The sequence below is a fragment of the Haliotis rufescens genome, unplaced genomic scaffold, assembly GCF_023055435.1.
Source record: "Haliotis rufescens isolate VD_foot unplaced genomic scaffold, xgHalRufe1.0.p SCAF_4, whole genome shotgun sequence".
Taxonomy (NCBI): domain Eukaryota; kingdom Metazoa; phylum Mollusca; class Gastropoda; order Lepetellida; family Haliotidae; genus Haliotis; species Haliotis rufescens.
In genome coordinates, this window is record NW_025964112.1 from 41,586,035 (window position 1) to 41,608,756 (window position 22,722).

General features: G+C 39.1%; 2 protein-coding genes across 10 annotated transcripts in view; one reads left to right on the top strand and one right to left on the bottom strand.

The window, feature by feature from the left end:
- LOC124135962 (poly(rC)-binding protein 3-like) overlaps nucleotides 1-4,050 on the bottom strand; it is a 358,312-nt gene extending 354,262 nt beyond the window's left edge. For all 9 annotated transcript variants that reach the window (XM_046501684.1, XM_046501683.1, XM_046501695.1 and 6 more), the window contains exon 1: nucleotides 3,925-4,050. The gene's annotated coding sequence lies outside the window, so the exon portion shown is untranslated. The remainder of the gene's footprint in view (nucleotides 1-3,924) is intronic.
- Nucleotides 4,051-4,577: 527 nt separating this feature from the next.
- LOC124135961 (molybdenum cofactor sulfurase-like) overlaps nucleotides 4,578-22,722 on the top strand; it is a 65,357-nt gene continuing 47,212 nt past the window's right edge. Inside the window, exon 1 of the mRNA XM_046501679.2 lies at nucleotides 4,578-4,776. Coding sequence (XP_046357635.2) covers nucleotides 4,707-4,776 — 70 coding nt within the window. The 5' untranslated portion in view covers nucleotides 4,578-4,706. The remainder of the gene's footprint in view (nucleotides 4,777-22,722) is intronic.

Consider the following 22,722-nt stretch of genomic DNA (forward strand, 5'->3'; position numbering starts at 1 on the left):
GAATTATTGGGTGCTTCAAATAGACGTGTAGGAACCCTGGATAAAAAGCCCTGACACACCGAATCTGTCAATAAATATTGATTTTTCGTCTCAGATTTGGACAATTTGTCAGATTTTCCACTTGAATATCCCATTTTGTCTAATCATGATGCACATTATACGGAATATCATCCCTACCAGCTGACCATTCCACGTCGACTGTTGAAACAAGAAAACTCAATGTCTTCGACTGCAATACCGCGCTTGTGTCCCCACGCCAGCTTACCTTCGCTACCATGTATTGATCGTTAGTTAACTTGGACAACGAATTTGATCTAATTGAGGAAATAAATAGGGAAGCAAAGCGTGGCGTCCCAGTGGACATGGTGCAGACTGAAATCCCTACAACCTTCCCATAAATATCACTGCTTTTCTCACAGAACACTGATTGTCAGGCGCATTTACATGACCAAATATTAAGCGGAGTCTGTGGCTATGTTTTCTGTCCAAATACTACATATCCCATGGCAACATGTCTGGGTGACATGGTCGAAAGGTGGTGCTGAGCAGGACTGGCTAGAACACCGGGATGTTCCTGAGCTGGAGGCAAGAACGTGTTGGTTTCACTGAGATTCAATTTTCTTTTTTGGCATAGGGGCATTGTATAAGAGCTAAGAATTTTATGGGAAAATTACCTTGTATTCACTTTGTTTTGGATAGAATATCACCACACATTCTCTTATTTCTTGTGTGGGAATATAACTTGTATTCACTTATCCATGGTTTAGTTATACAAACTCATATTCACTTCCATTCATTTATCTATGGTAAGAGAATTTAACCTTGCTTACTCACTCTTACATACACTATCTACAGTATCGGACTATTACCTAATATTCACTATGGTATGGGATTATTACCTCATATTCACAATGGTATGAGAATATTTCCTCATTTTCACTGTGGATGGGAATACTACCTCATATTCACTATCTATTGTACTGGAATATTACCTCATATTCACTGTCTACAGTACTGGAATATTACCTCATTCACTGTGGATGGAAATACTACCTCATATTCACTATCTATTGTACTGGAATATTACCTCATATTTACTATCTACAGTACTGGAATATTACCTCATATTCACTGTGGATGAAAAATACTACCTCATATTCACTATCTAATGTACTGGAATATTACCTCATATTCATTATGGTAAGGGAAATTAACATAGTCTATTCACTCATCCATTCACTATCCATAGTATGGGAATATTACCTCATTCACTATCTAAGGTACTGGAATATTACCTCATATTCACTATGGTATGGGAATATTACCTCATATTCTATTTGGTATATATTCACTATCTATCATATGGGAATATTACCATGTATTCACTTATTCATAATATGAATTATTAATAACTATAATTCATCTAAAAATAGCATGAGAATATTACTATGTATTCACTCATCTGTGATATGAGAATATTACCTTCTGTTCATTTATTCATTGTATGGATTATTAATGTGTTTAATTCACTTGACCAAAGTATGAGAATATTACTTTGTATTCACTCATCCATACGAGACTTTGATGTACATATAATTACTAATCTCTTTAGGTACACACCAGAGAACACAACAAACCAAGAGATGTGAAAACTGTGTGCTTTCTAACTTACTGCTTTGATGAGGATATCAAATCTGGACCTTATCAGTGATTTCAGTAAAACCCACTAAGTCACGGGTCACGATGATCATTGAGGAGGAGGATATATACATCAAGTTTGCATCCTGATCAAGGAGATGCTAAAATCTTTTGACAGAAAATCAATACATGTAACTTCCTTCTGTGAGATTTTCAGTATGCCAGGGATAAATCACAGATTACTACGAAGCAAATAACACAATAATGTTACAAAAATCAATCTAAAAAGAATCATTTTGAATTCTTATATCATAGTTATGCAAGTGACATTCTATCACAGGGAACCTTTTCTTAGGTTTTATTAATGTTAATTTATCTAAAACACAAAGAGTTTTGTAAAGAAATTTGATATTTATTTCCTTAATAAACTGCTAGTTCCTTAACTCAGCAGACCTATCACAACAGCTTCCTGATGGTGGACACATTACCTGTGAAGTCAGGGTTCAGAAATTCTGCATTACCATGGAAATTACCGATGCACAAATCCACAGTTCAGTCTTTCAGATAGAATTAATCCTGATGTATCCCAATTTCACTGACAGTCAACCTATGTTGATTCCTGATTTGTACAGTTCACTTGAGATGGCATGGTGTGAATTTTACAGCTACACAATGTGTCAGTTCAGCCATACAAAGTATCACACATTATCATTACATATAACTGTTCAGCATTTCAAAACATCTCTTATCTCCTACTCAATAGGGGATGTTTCAAAACCCAGTAGCAATGTTAGATAATCAGATATATTGCAAAAGTTTTTCAACCTAAACCACAACTTACATAGTTCTGTTACACAAATATCATACTGTTCGAGTCATGTAGTACAATGTAGGTTTTTGACCACCTTATTGGCCAAAAGAGGTGATACGGTTTTTATTTAATATCAGTAATTTTTCTGTTTTTATTATAGCCAGCAAGATTCTATATAATTTCTAAATTTTGAAGCTTGGCTATTGTATCCATTTCAAATCATGCATCAGTGTGTAAGAATCCTGGAAGGTACATACATGTTTCAGTACCAATAAAGGGTTGACTTTCTTCTATTTTAATAAAATTGCAATAATTGTTGTCCCATCAATTTGAAAATGGGCATTTCAAACCTTACTTTTCAATAATTAACATTTCATGATCTAATAATGAGTGATGCTTCAATTTTCTGTATCAATTTTCCGATAAATATGACAAAATATCTGAGTTTTGAAACATTACCTGCACAAGAACACATAGGAACTAGATGTGTGTTTATCAAATAAGTCAATGGAATGTATGTCTCACATCTTCCTGCCTCCTTGAAACTATCTCACGTATTTCACAAATCACTGGCGTTCTCAGGCGTGACTTTCAACTGAAAGACAGCAGACAAACGGTCCCTGATGGCAAGCAAAGTGGCAGTGGCCCCAGCTTCTTACGTGGACTTCACACTAGGTCAACACACCTTCCTAAGTGATCCTAAGCGTATCAAATATCCTCCGGCTCTACAAGCAGTAAATTTAGCGAAGACTCCATGAAAGTATAAGGATCCCTTCAGTCTGAACAGAATACGACCTGAGCCAAAAATAAAAACACTGTTGAGCGTTGGCCTTCTCAGTTTCACCTCCACATTTGTGGCATGGGTGTGAGAAGGTACTCCTCATATTTTCTCCACAGTTTAGCACTGTAAGACAATCTAGGCCTGCCCGCACATCTTGGGATTTTCCATATCTGAGTATCCGTACACCATTTACACGTTGTCTGGTCATTTCATAATCCTTCACCGAAAAATATCACAGTTTCTTGAGAAAACAATCCTTTGATCACCTTATTCCATGATCTGCGTGTCTTCATTCCTCGTGCTTTATTCCTCCGTCGTCGTTCTTCTTTCAATCCTCTTCCCATAGTAAGTAGAGTGGGCAACAGCAACTAAGGTACCGGGAGAAAGCGAGGGTTTTGCTGGAAAAAGTCGCTACAGGTTCTAAATCTAGCGGCGACCCTGAACCGTGGGGGGATTGGTAACGGTGCTAACATGCAGTCTATCAAAATAAATAAACGCAGACGGGTGGATGATGTGTTTTTCGGGGAGATTCGGAGGGGGGCGTGACACGCGGTTATGGTTTGCGACTTTAAGTCACGGGGGGTGATGAAGACGGACGGGCGACCTGGGGGGGAGAACCATGTGACATTGGGTGGAAAATAAAAACAGATGAGAGAAAGAGGCGGGTTGTGTGGAAAAGAAAGATGACACATACCTGGGGTCTAGCAAAGGTTAGCTGGGCAAATTAGAACGGGCACAGAGCTGTCAGGGTCGAGAAGGTGTGAGGAGGAGGGAAGATGATCAGCGCGTGCGAGTGCAATGACGCGGCACGAGCCTTAGATTTACGCTTCCGCTAAACAATGTAGTGCATTTATCGATTGCCGCGTCGCTAACGTGTGTGAGGCGTTAAGAGCTGTGGCGCTTTACACGATGTTCACCACAATCATATGGGAAGGCGTTTTCTTCCATGAATAATTAAATTGCATGTGTTTTTATCAAAATTGCCTATTTTCTTACATGTTGCGCATTGATATATTGTAAATATTGGGTACTATTTTTAGTTCAAGGGTTACGGTATTGATCATGTGACTTGACAAAATGGAGAAATAGCTAGAGGCGTTACAGAAATCGATAGGAATGACAGCATGAAAAATAGGTCCCATATCGTACATCATGTATGTTTGAAATATTGTTGCTATAAAACGTAATGCTCGGAATTACTTTGCATTAATGAAATGCAGTAAAACGTTACTGATAACTCGTTTTATTTCCAACAGTGATGTGACAGCCGCGTTCTTCTCAAGCGTAAAATTGTAAACACATGGCGGAATGATTCCACAACTCATGAATATTCAAGGTCAAAGTTGAGTTCGTCACATGACTAGTCAACATGGCGATGTGAAGGCGTTCCAGTCATAGTCGACATTCTCGCTTGTTTTCGACGACGACAGTGCCACAGCTCGACAATAATTCGCTGCACATGCCGCCGTCGCTAACATGGGCACCAAAAATGTCTATAACTTTGACATTGAACGAATCCGGGAAGGGGAATTCCCAACCCTTAAAGGTAATCGCGGCCCTACTTTCGGATCAAGTTACCTGTGAGAGTATTATTATGCAATTTGTTGCACAGTGTTGTATGGAAGTGAAACATAGTACTAGCTACGAGGCTGTAATTCAGTTACAACACTCGCATTTCTTTATGTTGCCAAGTTGCAGTGGTACCCACTGAACTAACCCAAATACAACGGAAGTTAAACCAAATGAAAACAACAATGACACAGCAAAAAAAACAGGAAGCCGGTAAAGCTCCAAATGATGTATGATTCCAGGAAAAGCACCCTATACATATAGTGTCTTTCCACACACACATACCAGGCGAAAAGTCCACATGACTACAGATGTATACCCATAAATTTAGTGGCCATGCATTGATCAGATTATGAGATATCGGAAATAGGATGAGATAAGATTAAGGTTCAGACAAAACGTTCGATAACACCTCAAATAAAATTTGATATGTCACAAAAAATGATTTACATGAAGTAACTACTCTCAAACTCATATTCATTGGATAGTCATAACTGTACCTATATTATAACAAAACCCAAAATGAACTTTCAGAAATAGGCCTGTAATCACTGCAACCGCATTATCTTAAAACTGACATTTAATGGACCTCTGTTAGGGTATTAGCTAAGCCTAAGAGCCTAGACCATGAAATGTACACCAAAGATACGATGTGACCACACCCACCCTAATTACCCAGCCATTAGACAGGTCAGGCAATACCACACTAATTGATGCTCATTAGGTGATTATGTTAATCAGGGTGATTATACAACTGCATTTAATCTCTAAAACACTCACTGACTGATTATTTAATTACCTGTATCAACACTCTAATTGCATTTTGTCAACCTATCCAGGCTTGTTGTTCACGCACTGGTGATGGAAAACATTTGCAGCAATGCAGGTTACATGATGTTTTATAGGGGCATGGTTATGTCAGGAAATTGTATTTGTTAATAAGTTGATTACTTTATTTTTGTTTCAAACTGATTGGCTCATTTATGACTAACTGTTGTGATTGTTTACTTTTTTGTTGCCTTTTTCAGCGTGATGTCTTTGTTTGTCCATAAACAACCAGTACATCAAAACTACTTTTTGTTTACAAATGTAAGACGGTCAGAATGGGTCTTCAGCATCCCGTGCTTGCCGTAAAAGGTGATTATGCTTGTCGTAAGGGGCGACTAACGGGATTGGGTGGTCAGGCTCGCTGACTTGGCAGATGAATGTCATTGTATCCCAATTGCTTGGATCGATGCTCATGATGTCAATCAATGGATTGTCTGGTCCATACTCGATTATTGACAGATCACTGTCATATAGCTGGAATATTGCTGAGTGCAGTGTTAAACAACAAACAAACAAAAACAAAAAAACAATCAAACAATACAAATGTAAGGTTACAGAGAGAGGGATGTAACTGTGACTTATTCAAGGTATACAATTAAAATTTAATTTCTTTCATTTTAGTGTGTTTATGGCATTTTGAAATGTGTGTATATTTTTTAATATGCTCTTTTCTCACTTGAGGACAGGCTTTCTGGGAGAAGATGTAATGAAATTGTTCAGCAAATACTTGGTAATTAGATATAAGGTCTTTCTCCACTAGCTTTACTTTTCAATGGAAAGTTAATATTTGTTGTCAAATTTCTTTTTCTATTAGAGAATGTTTTCCGTAAAAATCATGTTATTTAAAAAAAAAAAAATGTTTTCCCAAACTTTGCATTGTGTTCATAACAGTTTCACTGACATCATTAGAATGTAAAACTTGCATATATGATGTCTTTGTTTGGGACCATCTCAACGATATTTTTCAGTGTTTAAAAAAAAACAGAGACTAGGATCCATACAATGTTCATTGTGAATTATTAATGAAAGTCTCTTGATGTATTAACTTTGTCATGATATGGGTATTTTAAAAATCTACATATGAACATCTGCACTAATGGAGGTATATAGGAAAATCACTCACTGTGTGTGAAATTACTCTCACTGTGTTTACATAAAAGTATAATTAATAGTATTTAGATTTTTGAATATTTCATTCAGATAAAAATAAAACCTTCACATAAAAGAAAACATAGTGTACTATTATAGAACATATTTCATCCAACATGCATCACAATTCCAATTGATGATGTCATACAGTGCAATGATGTTTTTGAACAAGGTAACATTGCAGTGAGATGGGAATTATAAGCAGGATGGAGTCGGTCGTTAATTGGTAATTATGAGTCATATGGGACTTGTCTTTAGATGGAAAATAAAAGTAATATGGGACCTGTCATTAGATGAGAATTATAATCAATATGGAGTCAGCCATTATGTGGGAATTATTAGCAATATGGGACCTGACATTAAATCGGAATTATAAGCAATAATGGACCTGTCTTTAAATGGGAATTATAAGCAAGAATGGACCTGTCTTTGAATGGGAATTATTAGCAATATCAGACCTATCATTAGATGAGTTTTATAAGCTTATTGAGTCAGCCATTATTTGGGAATTATAAGCAATATGGGACCTGTCATTAAATGGGAATTATAAGCAATAATGGACCTGTCTTTAAATGGGAATTATTAGCAATAATGGACCTGTCAATAAATGGGAATTATTAGCAATATCAGACCTGTCATTAGATGGGAATTATAAGCAATATAGGGTTTGTCAGATGAAAATTATAAGCAAATTGGGACCTGTCATTAGAATGGAATTATAAGCAACACGAGTCGGCCATTATATGGGAATTATAAGCAATATGGGACCTGTCATTGAATGGGAATTATAAGCAATAATGGACCTGTCTTTGAATGGGAATTATTAGCAATAATGGACCTGTCTTTAAATAGGAATTATTAGCAATATAGGGTGTGTCAGATGAACATAATAAGCAGTATGGGACCTGACATTAGATGAGAATTATAAGCAATATCAGACCTGTCATTAGATGGGAATTATGAGTAATATGGAGTCTGCCATTATATGGTGATACTAATTATAAGCAATATGGGACCTGTTATTAGATGGGAATTATAAGTAATATCATACCTGTCATTTGATGGAAATTGACAGGAATTGGAATTGGAATTTTTTGTTTGATATATAATACTGTAAATTTGAGTATTTAACTTTAAGTCTTGGATCCTCGGCTCCTTTGTCCTCTTTGGGAATTCCGTGTAAAAAAAGGTTCCCAGCAATCTATGCTGGTCATAAGAGGCAACTTAATGGATCAGGAATTCAGACTCAGTGACTTAGTTAATTTTGTGTCATTATTCCTCAACAGTGTGTTCAGTTGCTCTCAATATGGATCACTGGATTGTCTGGTCTAGATTGGATTATTTATAGACTGCCATCATAAAGCTGAAATACAGCCATCTATAAGCCATTCCAGAATGTTCTTCTAATCAATTTTAATCAATTTTAATCTTTTTAATTGAGAATACGTCAAAATATGTTTCGAAGTGTAGTCGCCAGTTTGAAACTTGTGTCGTAAAGCTTGAGAAAGCTGCCTTCTGATTGGCTAATGTCGATTTCTTGTCAGTCATTTCATTGGTCGGTCAAAATTTGTGAAAGGTCGTTCTGCCATGACCCGTAATGGGATGTCCTCAGATCTTTGTTTAGCGGTAGCGAAAACTAAGATCTGATTTTAATGAGATTGAATATTGCAGAGTGTGGTATTAAACAACAAAAACTCACACACCCACCCATTGCTGTGCATTTTGTAGAAAGATGGACTTAAAATATGTTGCTTAAGGACTCCTGTTAGGCAACAGCTAGAGTAAAAACTTAGCAGTCAACGTGAGGTACGTGGTAATATAAATACAAGTTCTTATTTTGAAAAAAAAGTTATTAATTTGAAAATTAAATATACTATGTTGAAAATTCAAGGAAGCCTGAATTCAGCAAATGAACGTCCAAAGGCTTCACTTTCTGCTTTTAGCTGACACCCTTGCCAGATAAGAACTTGAAATTTTCAGATAAAAATAAAAGGTTGTGGCCCTAATGGGCTACCAACCAGCCAACATTTTAAAGAGGAAATGCAGAGAGATGTTAAATGGGATAAGTTGTCAGGATACGTGTATTTATGTCTCTCTGTATAACTGAACAAGGATATTAATTCACTGGTGTAAATTAAGAAAACAACCTACATTAATAAAATTTATACTTCAAGGATGTGCTGCAGAACAAAATGTCACAATCATGTTCAGGATGTCATGGTTCATAGACCAGACGTCAGTAATTCACTTCCTCTTAAAGTTGTCCCTTTGTTGACAGGATAGTTCAAATGTATTTTTTTTTAATAACATTTGATAGTCACGATATGGCTGAAATACTGCCGATGTGATTTAAATTTTAGCTCACTCGCTCACTTAAAGTTTGCGATTTTGGGTGTGGTAGCTCAGTGGTTAATGTGTTGGCTAATCATGCCGCAGACCTGGGTTTGATTCCCTGCAAGGGGGACAATGTCTGTAGCCTGTTTTTGGTATCCCTTGCAATGATTTCACTGGGGAATAATGCTAAAACTCAAATCTAAATCACTCACACTTAAAGTGATACTCCAACTGTTAAAAGCTGTAGTGTTATTTTTAGCTCACCTAACTGAAAGTCAAGTGAGCCTATATGTTGGCCCGCTTGTCCGGTGTATGTCACTTGTTTTTGGTTTAAATTTGATTTAGCTGTGTTTGGTATGTTTTGGCTTCTTTAGTGTTGCTACAGTTACGAGGAAAATAACATTTGAAGCAAGGTGTCTCCCTGGAAAGAAACCTCTGCCTAATCTATCATGATATTATACAGTCATCAGCAAGGTCAGTGACATATCAATTTCCAATATCAGGACGTATCATGTTGGCACGTTGTCCTTCAATAAAAAGTATTGACAAGTGTCAGAAGTCTGTTTTATGCCAATAATTTGTTACTTTAAAATCGAATGTTATTTTTAGCTGCTGTCAACAATATTCCAGCTGTAGTGAAGTGAGTCAATGCCAGGCAAACCAGGGGCATGAGCACCGATCCAGGGTATCACTTGTCATCTAAGTTGCATAACATAACTACCAAACCCTCATTTTAATCAGCTCTTGCACCAAGCCTGGAGCCAAGGCAATCTGTTTCAGCCCAGTATTCCACATGGTCTTCCTTTAAGGGGTTGTACTGGAATGTAACGGTGGCCAACTATGAGGGTTGATGTTTGCTCACACTATCAACCACTGGTTAGTCTCCTGCCTGTGTCATGTAGCTGCCTTACCAATCAGAAATGTGTTAAGAATTTCCGAGCAGCGGTGGGGTGGCCTAGTGGTTAAAGTGTTCGCTCATCACGTCAAATACATGGTGTGCACTATGTGAAGCCCGTTTCTGATGTCCCCCACTGTGTTATTGCTGGAATATTGCTAAAAGTGGCATAAAACCATACTCACTCACTAACTTAAGAATTTCAAATCTGATTTTCAAGTTTCTGCCATGGCTGAAAAATTTCTTTATGGCTGTAACTCAGAAATTTTTGTTCTTGAAATTTGGTAGATATGCAGTTAGTTGTGGGACTCACAAATGTGTTCTGCATTTTGCAATATGTTATAATTTTGACCTTGATTTGATCTTTTCATTTTGACCATTTTGAAAGGTGAAACGCATATATATGACTGTAATACAGCTATTTAAAAAAAAAAATTAAAAAAGTTTGGTGTATGCTTTGTTACAAGTGGGACATATGTTCCTTTTTTCGCTTTATTTCATATTTTGAGCTTGATTTGACCTGTGCACTTGATGATCTTCACATCAACCAATGGACAAGAGGCTCGAATCCAACACAGCAGCCATGTTGAAAAATCTATTTGTGGCCAATACTTGACCATTTTTGTACAAAATATTATGAATATTGGTGTTTGTTTACTGTGTTGTAGGATTCAACACATAGGGTTTTTTTCCATTGCAAGATTTTACTTTTAAATTCTCTAAATTGGATATTTGGCTCTGTAAATGTCTCTTAAATTGCATGACAAGGAGTTGTACTTGTAATACTTGAATATCAATGCTGACATGAACATTCAGTAAGTGGCTTTCTTTCTTAATAAATTGAAACTGTTGACTACATATCAGGGTGAGCTACAGTGCCATGGCACCATTTTCTAGTGTGGTTTTGTATCTGAATTGATATTCCACACTGCCTTGAGTACCTTTTTCTTTGTAATTGAACAAGAAATATTCGCAAACGGACTCAAACAATTCCTTTGGACAATATTCCTTATTCTATGAACAATGTCGTGTTCAACATAAGTGCGTCGTAAAAAAAATAATTCTACAATTTAAGGCCGGAATTTTTTTCTTCTTTTATATCTTTTTCAAGCATTATGCCAAGAGAAAGAAATCAAAATGAAGACAAATGTTCATCAGCGTTCCTTTGAAATATATTTCCTAAAAAAACTCCTTTCTAACAAAAATGAAAAATATATAAATATAATTTGCCTGGCCTTAACAAAATGTGGAACAATTTCAGTGATGCATGATTATCAAATTGATGTACCCTCATACCAGTTAGAAGGATTCACACAAGACATGAGAAGAAACAAATGTGATGTTCTTAAGTAGCTAAGGATTTTTCTATCATCTGAAACAATTCACATTAACTTCTACTCCAAGTTTTCATATAAATCATGAAAAAGATGTCCATCCTCTGGCGGTGTTTGGTTCCAATCTCAATCCTTCACTTCTATGTCTTAGTTCTCCGATGGACTGCAAACAGTGTCCATTCTTTACACGGCAGTCTCATTTTAGGCAACAGTCTCCCTATTTGACTTCTTTGTCTTTGTACTTGACTGGCAACATGTCCCTCAAGCTTTACCCATGGCAGCCGAAGATCCAAAAGAACCACACAAGTATTTGTAATCCTGTAATATACAAGTCGGTATTGAAATGCATACAAAGAAGTCATGTAAAGGCTTGGGTTTTAGCTTTTTCTCTAATGGCCATATTGAGCAAACCAAGCAATGGAAATGACATTGAGGTGATTAAAGACTTTCTTATGTGTCAGATCTGGACAGTCTTGCCCACAATTCTTGACAAGTTAGGTGTCAATATGTTCTTGATCAAAGCCATGGAACCGTCTCTGTCAATACAGGCTTGAAATACTCCCTTGCAAAAACTGATGGAGAAGGAGAGAAAGTATGCCTGCGAATAACATTTGAAGATTGAGTTATAAAAAATATATTAAATTAATTTCAGACATGAAAGACGTACTTGAACTTTTTTGTATTCTTTGTGAGAATTGTGTGCTTTTTGTTAATATGTTTTATTCGTTCTTATTAATTCTGTGCCATCTGTGATCGGAGATTGAGCAATTTTATGTCAATGATTATACAAACCAAGAAATGTCTTGCATTGCATTAGCTTCTTGTCAGATTTATTTTTTATTTGTGTGTTTGCATGAAAATGAAGCCATCCATAGGATTATATGTTAAATTTTGTCCAGATTTATTTGGAGGAGGCACTGTATTTTCTTTAGAGGTGTAGCGATACAGTATGGTTGTTATAGGATATGTATCCCGATACTAGGGGGGGCGGTACAATTTGTATTCAGATACTTTTATTTCATAAGTTGAAATTCTTTCTTTTTTTCAGGTAAATCACAACCCTGAATCATTTGTTTCTAAATTCACTCTCTCTCTCTCACTCACTCACTCACTCACTCACTCACTCACTCACTCACTCACTCACTCACTCACTCACTCACTCACTCACAGGGTTGTCAATCAATGTATTGTATCGTGGGCCTCGTATCGGGATACAATACTGTTTCACCATATAGTTACATCACTAATTTTCTTCTGAACACCTTACCATAAACTGACATCTAATCCCAATATACTGTTGTGCATAGGGTTGAATACAATGATTCTACAAAGGAAATCTAGAGCATTGATCTCAGAGCTGAAGAAGGAATAAGAATAGATTTTGTTTATAAAAAATATGCTCTAATAGTGATATCTCGATTCACCAGTACACCGGTGCATCGTCGGCAAACTTCCACGTTCGATACCCGATACACTTTATTTGGGATCCTGATTTAACTCCTGTATTGATTGTTCATGTTGATCTCACATCGATATCAACATGCAACTATTTTTTTTAATTCCTCACAACTTCTCTTTGGATTTTTTGGATACGAAACTGACCTGATTGCAAGACTGACCAGCTTATCCTTGCTGCCTGTTTGTTTCTTATTATTTCTCATACAGATTAGTAGTCTCATGTCGATGGGTATTAGTCAGTTGTCATTCTTCACCTTAATGAGCAAGTCTATGGACTCTCTTCTCAGTCTAATGACATGGTTTTCCACACAAAACCGTTGTATATGCAGTATCAAGATACGTATTGTGGCTTCTGTATCGATATATGTATTGTATCATGTGACACCTGTATCGGGACATGCTCTAGGGTATTTAACATGAAGATAATCTTAGCTCTACGACTGCCATTACTCCCTTGCATTGATGGAAGGTAGTTTAGTTCTGGCTTGAGGAACCATTGTGGATCCACGCTCGTAGGTCTCTTGGGAGATACAACTGAAGAAGTTATACAAAAGAGTTATGACTGTTTAGTGCTATGATCTCTTGGTGTAAAGACCATACAGGACTCCTCTACACTGGCTCAACATGGACAGGGGAACATGGTCTCCAACGAAGGTCAGAGAAAATCCATAAATACTCACTTTTTAAAGAAGAACTTATTCCTAACTGTTCGTTTTGAGTAGAGGGTAAAATCTTTTGGTTTCACACTGCTCTATGCTTAATAAGTTGGCTTGAATGACTGGCCAGTAATATAATAGAACTAAGGAATGATTAGGAATTGACTTATGGAGCAAATCTGTAAAGCTGATTTATGCAAAGTGATTTGTTGCATGTGTTTAGGGAACCAACTTTTGAGAGCAGTATGTTTTTGACAGAAATCGCATTCTCCACCCCTCAAAGGAAATGTTTCTTTGTGATAATGTTAAATTTATTGTGTGTGTGTTAGCAGTCAAAGATTGATGATAAGTGTGTAGCAACTGTCTGATCCAAGGTCAGATGCCTCATCCATATGATCAAGGAGATTAGCAAGTGTGCCTCCTCAACAAGTGTCATAACTAAAAGCAACGAAATCTCTGCTAAAAGTAGAGCCCATTGTCTGATTCTGATTTAATCATGGTCATATGTTTATCAATCACTTTCACTTGTAATGAAACCAGGTGTTCGCGGAAAGGTGAGCATATGCTGCAAATGTCCAGTAACAGCCATCACAAACACATTCTAAGTCAATTCTCCTCCCCATGATCCAGGTTAGAATACATCTTCAGCAACCCATGGTTGCCGTTAAAGGTGAGGGGATCGGGTGGTCAGGCTTGCTGACTTGGTTGATGCATGTCATCATATCCCAATTGGGTCGATCAATGCTCATGATATCAATCACTGGATTGTCTGGTCCAGACTTGATTATTTACCGACCTCCATCATATAGCTGGAATATTGCTGAGTGCGGTGTTAAACAACAAACACACACACACAATTGTCCACCTGAAAAAAACATGGGAAATATTATACAGGAGAAATATTATATAGGAGAAATACTTGTCAGGAGAAATATTATACATAAGAAATACTTGTCAGGAGAAATATTATATAGGAGGAATACTTTTCAGGAGAAATATTATACAGGAGAAATACTTTTCAGGCGAAATATTATACAGGAGAAATACTTGTCAGGAGAAATATTATACATGAGGAATACTTTTCAGGAGAAATATTATACAGGAGAAATACTTTTCAGGAGAAATATTATATAGGAGGAATACTTGTCAGGAGAAATATTATATAGGAGGAATACTTTTCAGGAGAAATATTATACAGGAGAAATACTTGTCAGGAGAAATATTATATAGGAGGAATACTTTTCAGGAGAAATATTATACAGGAGAAATACTTGTCAGGAGAAATATTATGTAGGAAGAATACTTTTCAGGAGAAATATTATACAGGAGAAATACTTGTCAGGAGAAATATTATACAGGAGAAATACTTTTCAGGAGAAATATTATACATGAGGAATACTTTTCCGGAGAAATATTATACAGGAGGAATACTGTACATGAGGAATATTACACAGGGGAACTACTTTTCAGGCGTTGTTTGTATCTGTTGTTCCGTGAGGCTGCGGATAACTTAACCAATGTGACCACCATCCAGCTTAGCACAGTGGCATCAGTTGTTAGCGTGACATATGCATGATCATGATCCCTGATTAACATACAATGACTACATAATGAGGGTTGTGACCATTACAGGAGGGAATGCAATTATTAAGGCTTTGCGGTGTGAACAGGTATAAATGAATTTGGAAGTCATTTTGTCAGGAGAAGCAGAGCTGTCCTAATGGTCCCTTTGTTCGGTATTAATTCTGTAAGACCTTGTTCATTGCTAAATGGGTTTACTGTCAAGGGTCATTATCAGTGCCACTTGTCCTGTAGTAGTTTTTGTACAGGCACATTATACACTCTGACACTCCAGCTGAGTGCGAGAGTGGGGAGGGGACAGCCATCACTTCACAAACCAGGTTTTGACATAGCTAGAACACCTATCCTGAAACGAGAAAATCTAAATGTACTCCTTATTTTTCTCCCAAACCTTTTGTTGCTGTCCTCGATTTTTTAAAATCATATTTCACTTTAAGCATTCCTGTTTAACCCAATTCCCCGTTTTGGAACTCTGTAGTTTTTTCAATTTAGATCTGGAGCACTGTTTATGTTACATAAACCACAAGTCCGAAAAAATCTGTGGCCAAGCTCGTCAGAATTTTCTGCCAATCCTTTCAAGTTGAAACTGTTGGAGGAATCGACTAGAACATTTGTTGTTAGGACGTTTATGATGATGTCATTATTGGCCTGGGGCCTGTTTCACAAAGCAATCTTATCGCTAAGATGATAATTTCTCCCATATTTTAACATGGACTAAAAGTTGTAGTGCTAAAATTATCATAACTCACATACTTTAATTTGGACTAAAAGTCATAGCACTAAAATGATAATTTCTTCCATACTTTAACATGGACTTTAAAGTTGTAGCGCTAAGATGATTGTTACTCCCATAATTTAACATGGACATTTAACAGTCATAGCGCTAACATTGCTTTGTGGAACGGGACCCAGGTTTTGACCACAAATCCTGATTAATAGTTCTGATGGATTATAATAAAGCAAATGTCATGTAATGCCAGTCAGCAATATTGTAGCTGTATCACAAGGGGTGTTAGGAAAATGTTCATACTCTCAGCCACCCACTCAGCGATCGATGTACTGAAACAAACATGCAGTCATCCACAAAACCACACATTCAACCATCCATGTACCCATCCATCCACCCACTAAACCATTCATCCACCCACTTAACCATCCATCCATCCACTCAACCATCCATCCACTCAACCAACCATGTACCAACCAACCATACACCAACCAACCATGCACCAACCAACCATGCACTCAACCATCCCCCCACTCAACCATCAATCCACCCACTCAACCATCAATCCACCCACTCAACCATCAATCCACCCACTCAACCATCCATGCACCCACTCAACCACCATCCACCCACACAAATATCCATCTACCTATCCATCCACCCAGTCAACCATCAATCCACCCATTCAGCCATCAACCCACCCACTCAACCATCAACCCACCGGCACAAATATCCATCTACCTATCCATCCACCCAGACAACCATCAATTCAGCCATCAATCCACCCACTCAACCATCAATCCACCCATTCAACCATCAATCCACCCACTCAACCATCAACCCACCCAGTCAACCATCAACCCACCCACTCAACCATCAACCCACCCACACAAATATCCATCCACCCAGTCAACCATCAATCCACCCATTCAACCATCAACCCACCCACTCAACCATCAATCCAACCACTCAAGTCTTGTGGTAGAGCGTCCGCCCGGAGAGCGGAAGGTCCAGGGTTCGATCCCGGGCCGCGTCATACAAAAAGATGTTAAAAGATTGTACTTGTTGTTACCCTGTCTGGCGCTCGGCATTAAGGGGCTAAAACAAGGACTGGTCGGCTCGGAGTCAGTATACTGTGTCTGAGTGGGGTATTCATGTTAAACTGCGGCATGGTATCTCAGTGAGCTAGCACTATAAATCGGCATCAGTCCGGACTAGTACAAGCAGCCACACACACACATACACGTGCATGCACGTCGCTATATAAGTGCAAAATTCTTGGATGCGACGCTAAACCCAATTTCACCTCACCTCACCTCCAACCACTCAACCATCAATCCACCCACACAACCATCAACCCAACCACTCAACCATCAACCCACCCACTCAACCATCAACCCTCCAACTTAACCATCAATCCACCCTCTCAACATCAACCCACCAAGACAACCATCAATCCACCCATTCAACCATCAACCCATCCACTCAACCATCAACCCACCAACTTAACCATCAATCAACCCTCTCAACCATCAACCCATCCACTCAACCATCAACCCATCCACTCAACCATCAACCCACCCACTCAACCATCAACCCACCAACTTAACCATCAATCCACCCATTCAACCATCAACCCATCCACTCAACCATCAACCCACCAACTTAACCATCAACCCACCCTCTCAACCATCAACCCATCCACTCAACCATCAACCCACCCACTCAACCATCAACCCATCCACTCAACCATCAATCCACCCATTCAACCATCAACCCATCCACTCAACCATCAACCCACCAACTTAACCATCAACCCACCCTCTCAACCATCAACCCATCCACTCAACCATCAACCCACCCACTCAACCATCAACCCATCCACTCAACCATCAACCCATCCACTCAACCATCAACCCATCCACTCAACCATCAACCCATCCACTCAACCATCAATCCACCCACACAACCATCAACCCAACCACTCAACCATCAACCCACCCACTCAACCATCAATCCACCCACACAACCATCAACCCATCCACTCAACCATCAATCCACCCACACAACCATCAACCCAACCACTCAACCATCAACCCATCCACTCAACCATCAACCCACTCAGTCAACCATCAACCCACCCACTCAACCATCAACCCACCCACTCAACCATCAATCCACCCATTCAACCATCAACCCACCCACTCAACCATCAACCCACCACACAAATATCCATCCACCCAGTCAACCATCAATCCATCCACTCAACCATCAACCCACCCACTCAACCAACAATCCACCCACACAACCATCAACCCAACCACTCAACCATCAACCCACCCACTCAACCATCAATCCACCCACACAACCATCAACCCATCCACTCAACCATCAATCCACCCACACAACCATCAACCCAACCACTCAACCATCAACCCATCCACTCAACCATCAACCCACTCAGTCAACCATCAACCCACCCACTCAACCATCAACCCACCCACTCAACCATCAATCCACCCATTCAACCATCAACCCACCCACTCAACCATCAACCCACCACACAAATATCCATCCACCCAGTCAACCATCAATCCATCCACTCAACCATCAACCCACCCACTCAACCATCAATCCACCCATTCAACCATCAACCCACCCACTCAACCATCAACCCACCCACACAAATATCCATCCACCCAGTCAACCATCAATTCACCCACTCAACCATCAACCCACCCACTCAACCATCAATCAACCCACTCAACCATCAACCCATCCATTCAACTATCAATCCACCCACTTAACCATCTATCCATCCACTAAACAATCCATCCACCCACTTAACCATCTATCCACCCACTCAACCATCAACCCACCCATTCAACCATCAACCCACCCACTCAACAATCCATCAACCCACTCAACCATCAACCCACCCACTCAACTTGCCATGCACCCATCCAACCTCCCAACCATCCACACACTACTCCACCACCTCACTGACATCTATTCCAGAAGAAGCGAATGGTAGGGCATAACAACATTACAGTGCAGCAGATATGTGGAATATTAACCTCAAATCCCTTGAGAATTTCAGCTATGTATTTTGTTAAACATTCACTGATATGCAAAGACATTTTAAGAACAAGTTTCCTCCTGAAAATTTCTTTAAAACAGCTCGAGCGTAATGATAATTTTCCCTAACTTGCAGTGGGGCCATGGTGCCCTGTGTAGCCATCTGAATTTTCTTTTTGTTTCTACTTGACAGAATTTGTTTATGTACAGTCAAACCTGATTATTATGGCAAACTGAGTAAGAGGATACTGGGATGACCAAGTCTCTTCTTTAGGATTCTTGATTAAGTCATCTTGTGTTTCTAATGAATCCTCCCTTTGACGTCAGCTGCACTTGTTGAAAGAGGCAACTAAATGGAACGCATAGTCAGATTCGGTGACTTGGTTGATAGTATGTCTTCGTACCAGGAAGATTGGGGGCACGGCTGGCCCAGTCATCTAAGATGCCAGAATTCACCGTGCAGAGTTGCATCCCTGGGCATGCCAGAAACCTTTGATCATGGGTTTGAATCCCGTTTCAGTCCCAATTATGTTTTTAGGTTTGTGAGCACCATACACGAGCTCGTGAGTTTCATCAAAGTTGTAAACGTCTTAGACTTGCATCACTTGGGGCTTTCCACACACATTAAGCCTATACACATATAACTTGATACTATTCAAAGCAGCGTTAAACCCAACTCACTCATTCCCATGTACCCCAATGGTGTAGGACATTGCTCATAATATGGATCACTGATTTGCCTGGTGCAGACTCTGTTAGTTACATCCCACATTCATATAGCTGGCATATTGCCGAGTGCTGCATTCAATGGCAAACATAAATATCATTAGCGTCAGCTCTGTGATACTCACACACCTAATGCCTTTAATGCTTCAACAATGTTGTCAGTTGGGAGGATGTCACCAGAGATATATGATAGGATGCTTAGAAATTTAATTAGTTCAGGTACAATATTACTGGTCACAGCATAGCAACCATATGAGAATATTTAAATGTACAGTGACCTCACCAAGCTATCGTTTCACTTGTGACCCGAAAGTCATTTCTGGACCTCCTTTTGAAGCTCTGATAGGGACTTGTGGTCAGATTAAACCACTTGGTGGGTGGTCGGGTAGCCTAGTGGTTAAAGCGTTCGCTCGTCACGCCGAAGACCCGGGTTCGAATCCCGACATGGGTACAATGTGTGAAGCCCATTTCTGGTGTCCCCTGCCGTGATATTGCAGGAATATTGCTAAAAGCGGCGTAAAACCAAACTCACTCAATTAAACCACTTTCTCATGCCTGCTTAAAATAGGTATGGAGTGTCAGACTCTGTGACTTGGCTGATTGCCTCTCCCCAAACCTTAATAATGTGGATTGTTGCTCATGATTTCAGTCACTGGTTTGTCTGGTCCGCACATTATTTCAGATCACCTCATAGCTGGAATATTGCTGACTGCAGCATTAAACAACATTTAACTCTTATCTGATGTGATCTGGCACTGCCATAAGATACTCAGCACCTGACACCCTTCCCTCGAGGCTATTTCACCTGCAAAATCTAATACACAATTTGGGGCGGTCGGGTAGCCTGGTGGTTAAAGCGTTCGCTCGTCACGCTGAAGACCCGGGTTCGATTCCCGACATGGGTACAATGTGTGAAGCCCATTTCTGGTGTACCCTGCCGTGATATTGCAGGAATATTGCTAAAAGTGGCGTAAAATCAAACTCACTCACCAATACACAATTTGTAATGGATTTCAACCATACCAAATTCGTTTCTTATGTTACTTAAGGAACTTTCATGGTTCATTTGATGTCAATGTGCTTAAAATAAATTGAAAAGAGACAATGGAAAAATAAATAATGAAAATAAGCATATTTGTAATCAAATGCAGCATCAAGATGTTTTGTTCACCTCAGCAAAATGTATTGCAATCTAAAAACTAAATGATGTAGAATGTGAAAATTTCAGACGAATATCATGAAGCTTGTATATAGTGTTTGAGGTATCCCCTAGAGCTTTACACTGTGACTCAAGTATTGATATTATTTATGCTAATCCCCACAAAGTGGAGGAGCCCTGTAAGAGGATAGAGGACAGAGCTGATTATAGGGTCACAAGTTCAAAGTTATTACATATACCCATTTCACTTGGGAACTTGTCTGCATGTCTATGACCACAGCATCAGAACAGGGGATATCGTGGTAGTTGACCTCCTTGAGATGGGGTAGAACACTTCCTTTCTCACCCCCACTCCCACCCCCACTCCCACCCCCTATTAAGCTTATCAAAGAAACAACATCATATTGAATTTCCGCTTTGAAGCTGAACTGGTCACCATGGGTTAACATCATGTCTCTGAAATGAAAATATTTTACAGAAAAAAACAGTTGTCAAATTATCTTTATAAAATATGATAACAAGGAGCCCCTTAGACCCTTCATTCAATGAAACTGCAGTAATCTGAACTTGCTAACTGTTATAGTCTTTCTTGGGATAATTGGATGTATTTGTTTCAGGGTCTGTTTACAAACCAGTGTTAAAGGGCTGGGACGGGTAACTCGGCACTCGCATTGGATGGGTCCTGAGTAGGACCCAGGTACCCACAGGACTACCTGGACCTGTTGTTAGTCACATGATGTACTGTTTAATGATGATAACAGCTTCATGATTACACAGCAAGTCACTATATGTTCGCATTTCTTTCTGACAATGCATGCGTTCCTTCTGACTTATATATGTTTCAGTAAAGATAAAGCTTCAGTCAACTTTAGAGTATGCGTGATCAGGTCATTTTTGCCAGGACTTGAGACCTATAGCGGGTACCTGGGTAGGGCCGGGTAATAGGGGGTTGGGTACCTGGGTAGTAAATTTGGACTTGTCCCAGCCCCACAATGTTACAATCGTATCTGGATACCATCTAGCTTGGTGAAAAGATACTTTAGTGAGTGAGTGAAGTTGGTGTTGTTACAGCTACACCACATCAACCTAAATAAAATCTGGCAAAGACTCGCCATTCAGTGGTTGATAACAGAAATAACAATCCATGGGCCAGGGCATGATAAACCATATTCGGGTCAGGTCAGGTCCAACATTGTAACCACAAAACTCCCCCAAACCCGTGAAGATCCAGGGTAGAATAGGTCTTCAGCAACATTGGTTGATACATGTCATCGTATCCCAACTGCGTAGATCAATGCTCATGATGTCAATCACCGGATTGTCTGGTCCAGACTCGATTATTTACAGACCACCTTCATATAACTGGAATATTGCTGAGTGCAGCGTTAAACAACAAACACACAAACAAACAAAATCCCAATTTCAGTCAGCTATTACAGCAATCACAAGGACATAGGGTCATGATCATCTTCCTGGGTCAAGGGAATTAACTGACTGTATGAGTCCGGTTTCCAGCCTTGCTGAACAAACTAGGCTGGAATTTCAGGGCTCGATCGTAGCTCCACCAGTGGCTATTATGAGTTATGTCATTTCTATTGACCAATCAGATTCCACCTCTCATATCACTTGCATTTGCTTCAAACAAAATGGCGGCACCAGGCCAGACGATCTTTTAGATAATCAAAATCTATATTGTGATAAAACGGGTCTTATTTTTCAAAGCGCAACATATCACATGAGCACCTTCATTAAAAAGATGAAAAGAATTGGAAAATATCTGTTGATGCCTAGTTGGCAGTACACATGCTTTTCAAGTCCTGCAATCGACCGAAATCTGCACGGCAGTTTACGAATCAGATATCGATTTCCTTTACTCGATTTTAATTGGACTATGGCATAGACTCGTTAGTCCAGCCAAATTATAACTCAGTAATTCCATTTTTATAGTTAGTTAAATCCCTTGCCTCAGGAAGATGGGACATGATATCCCCACAGGTA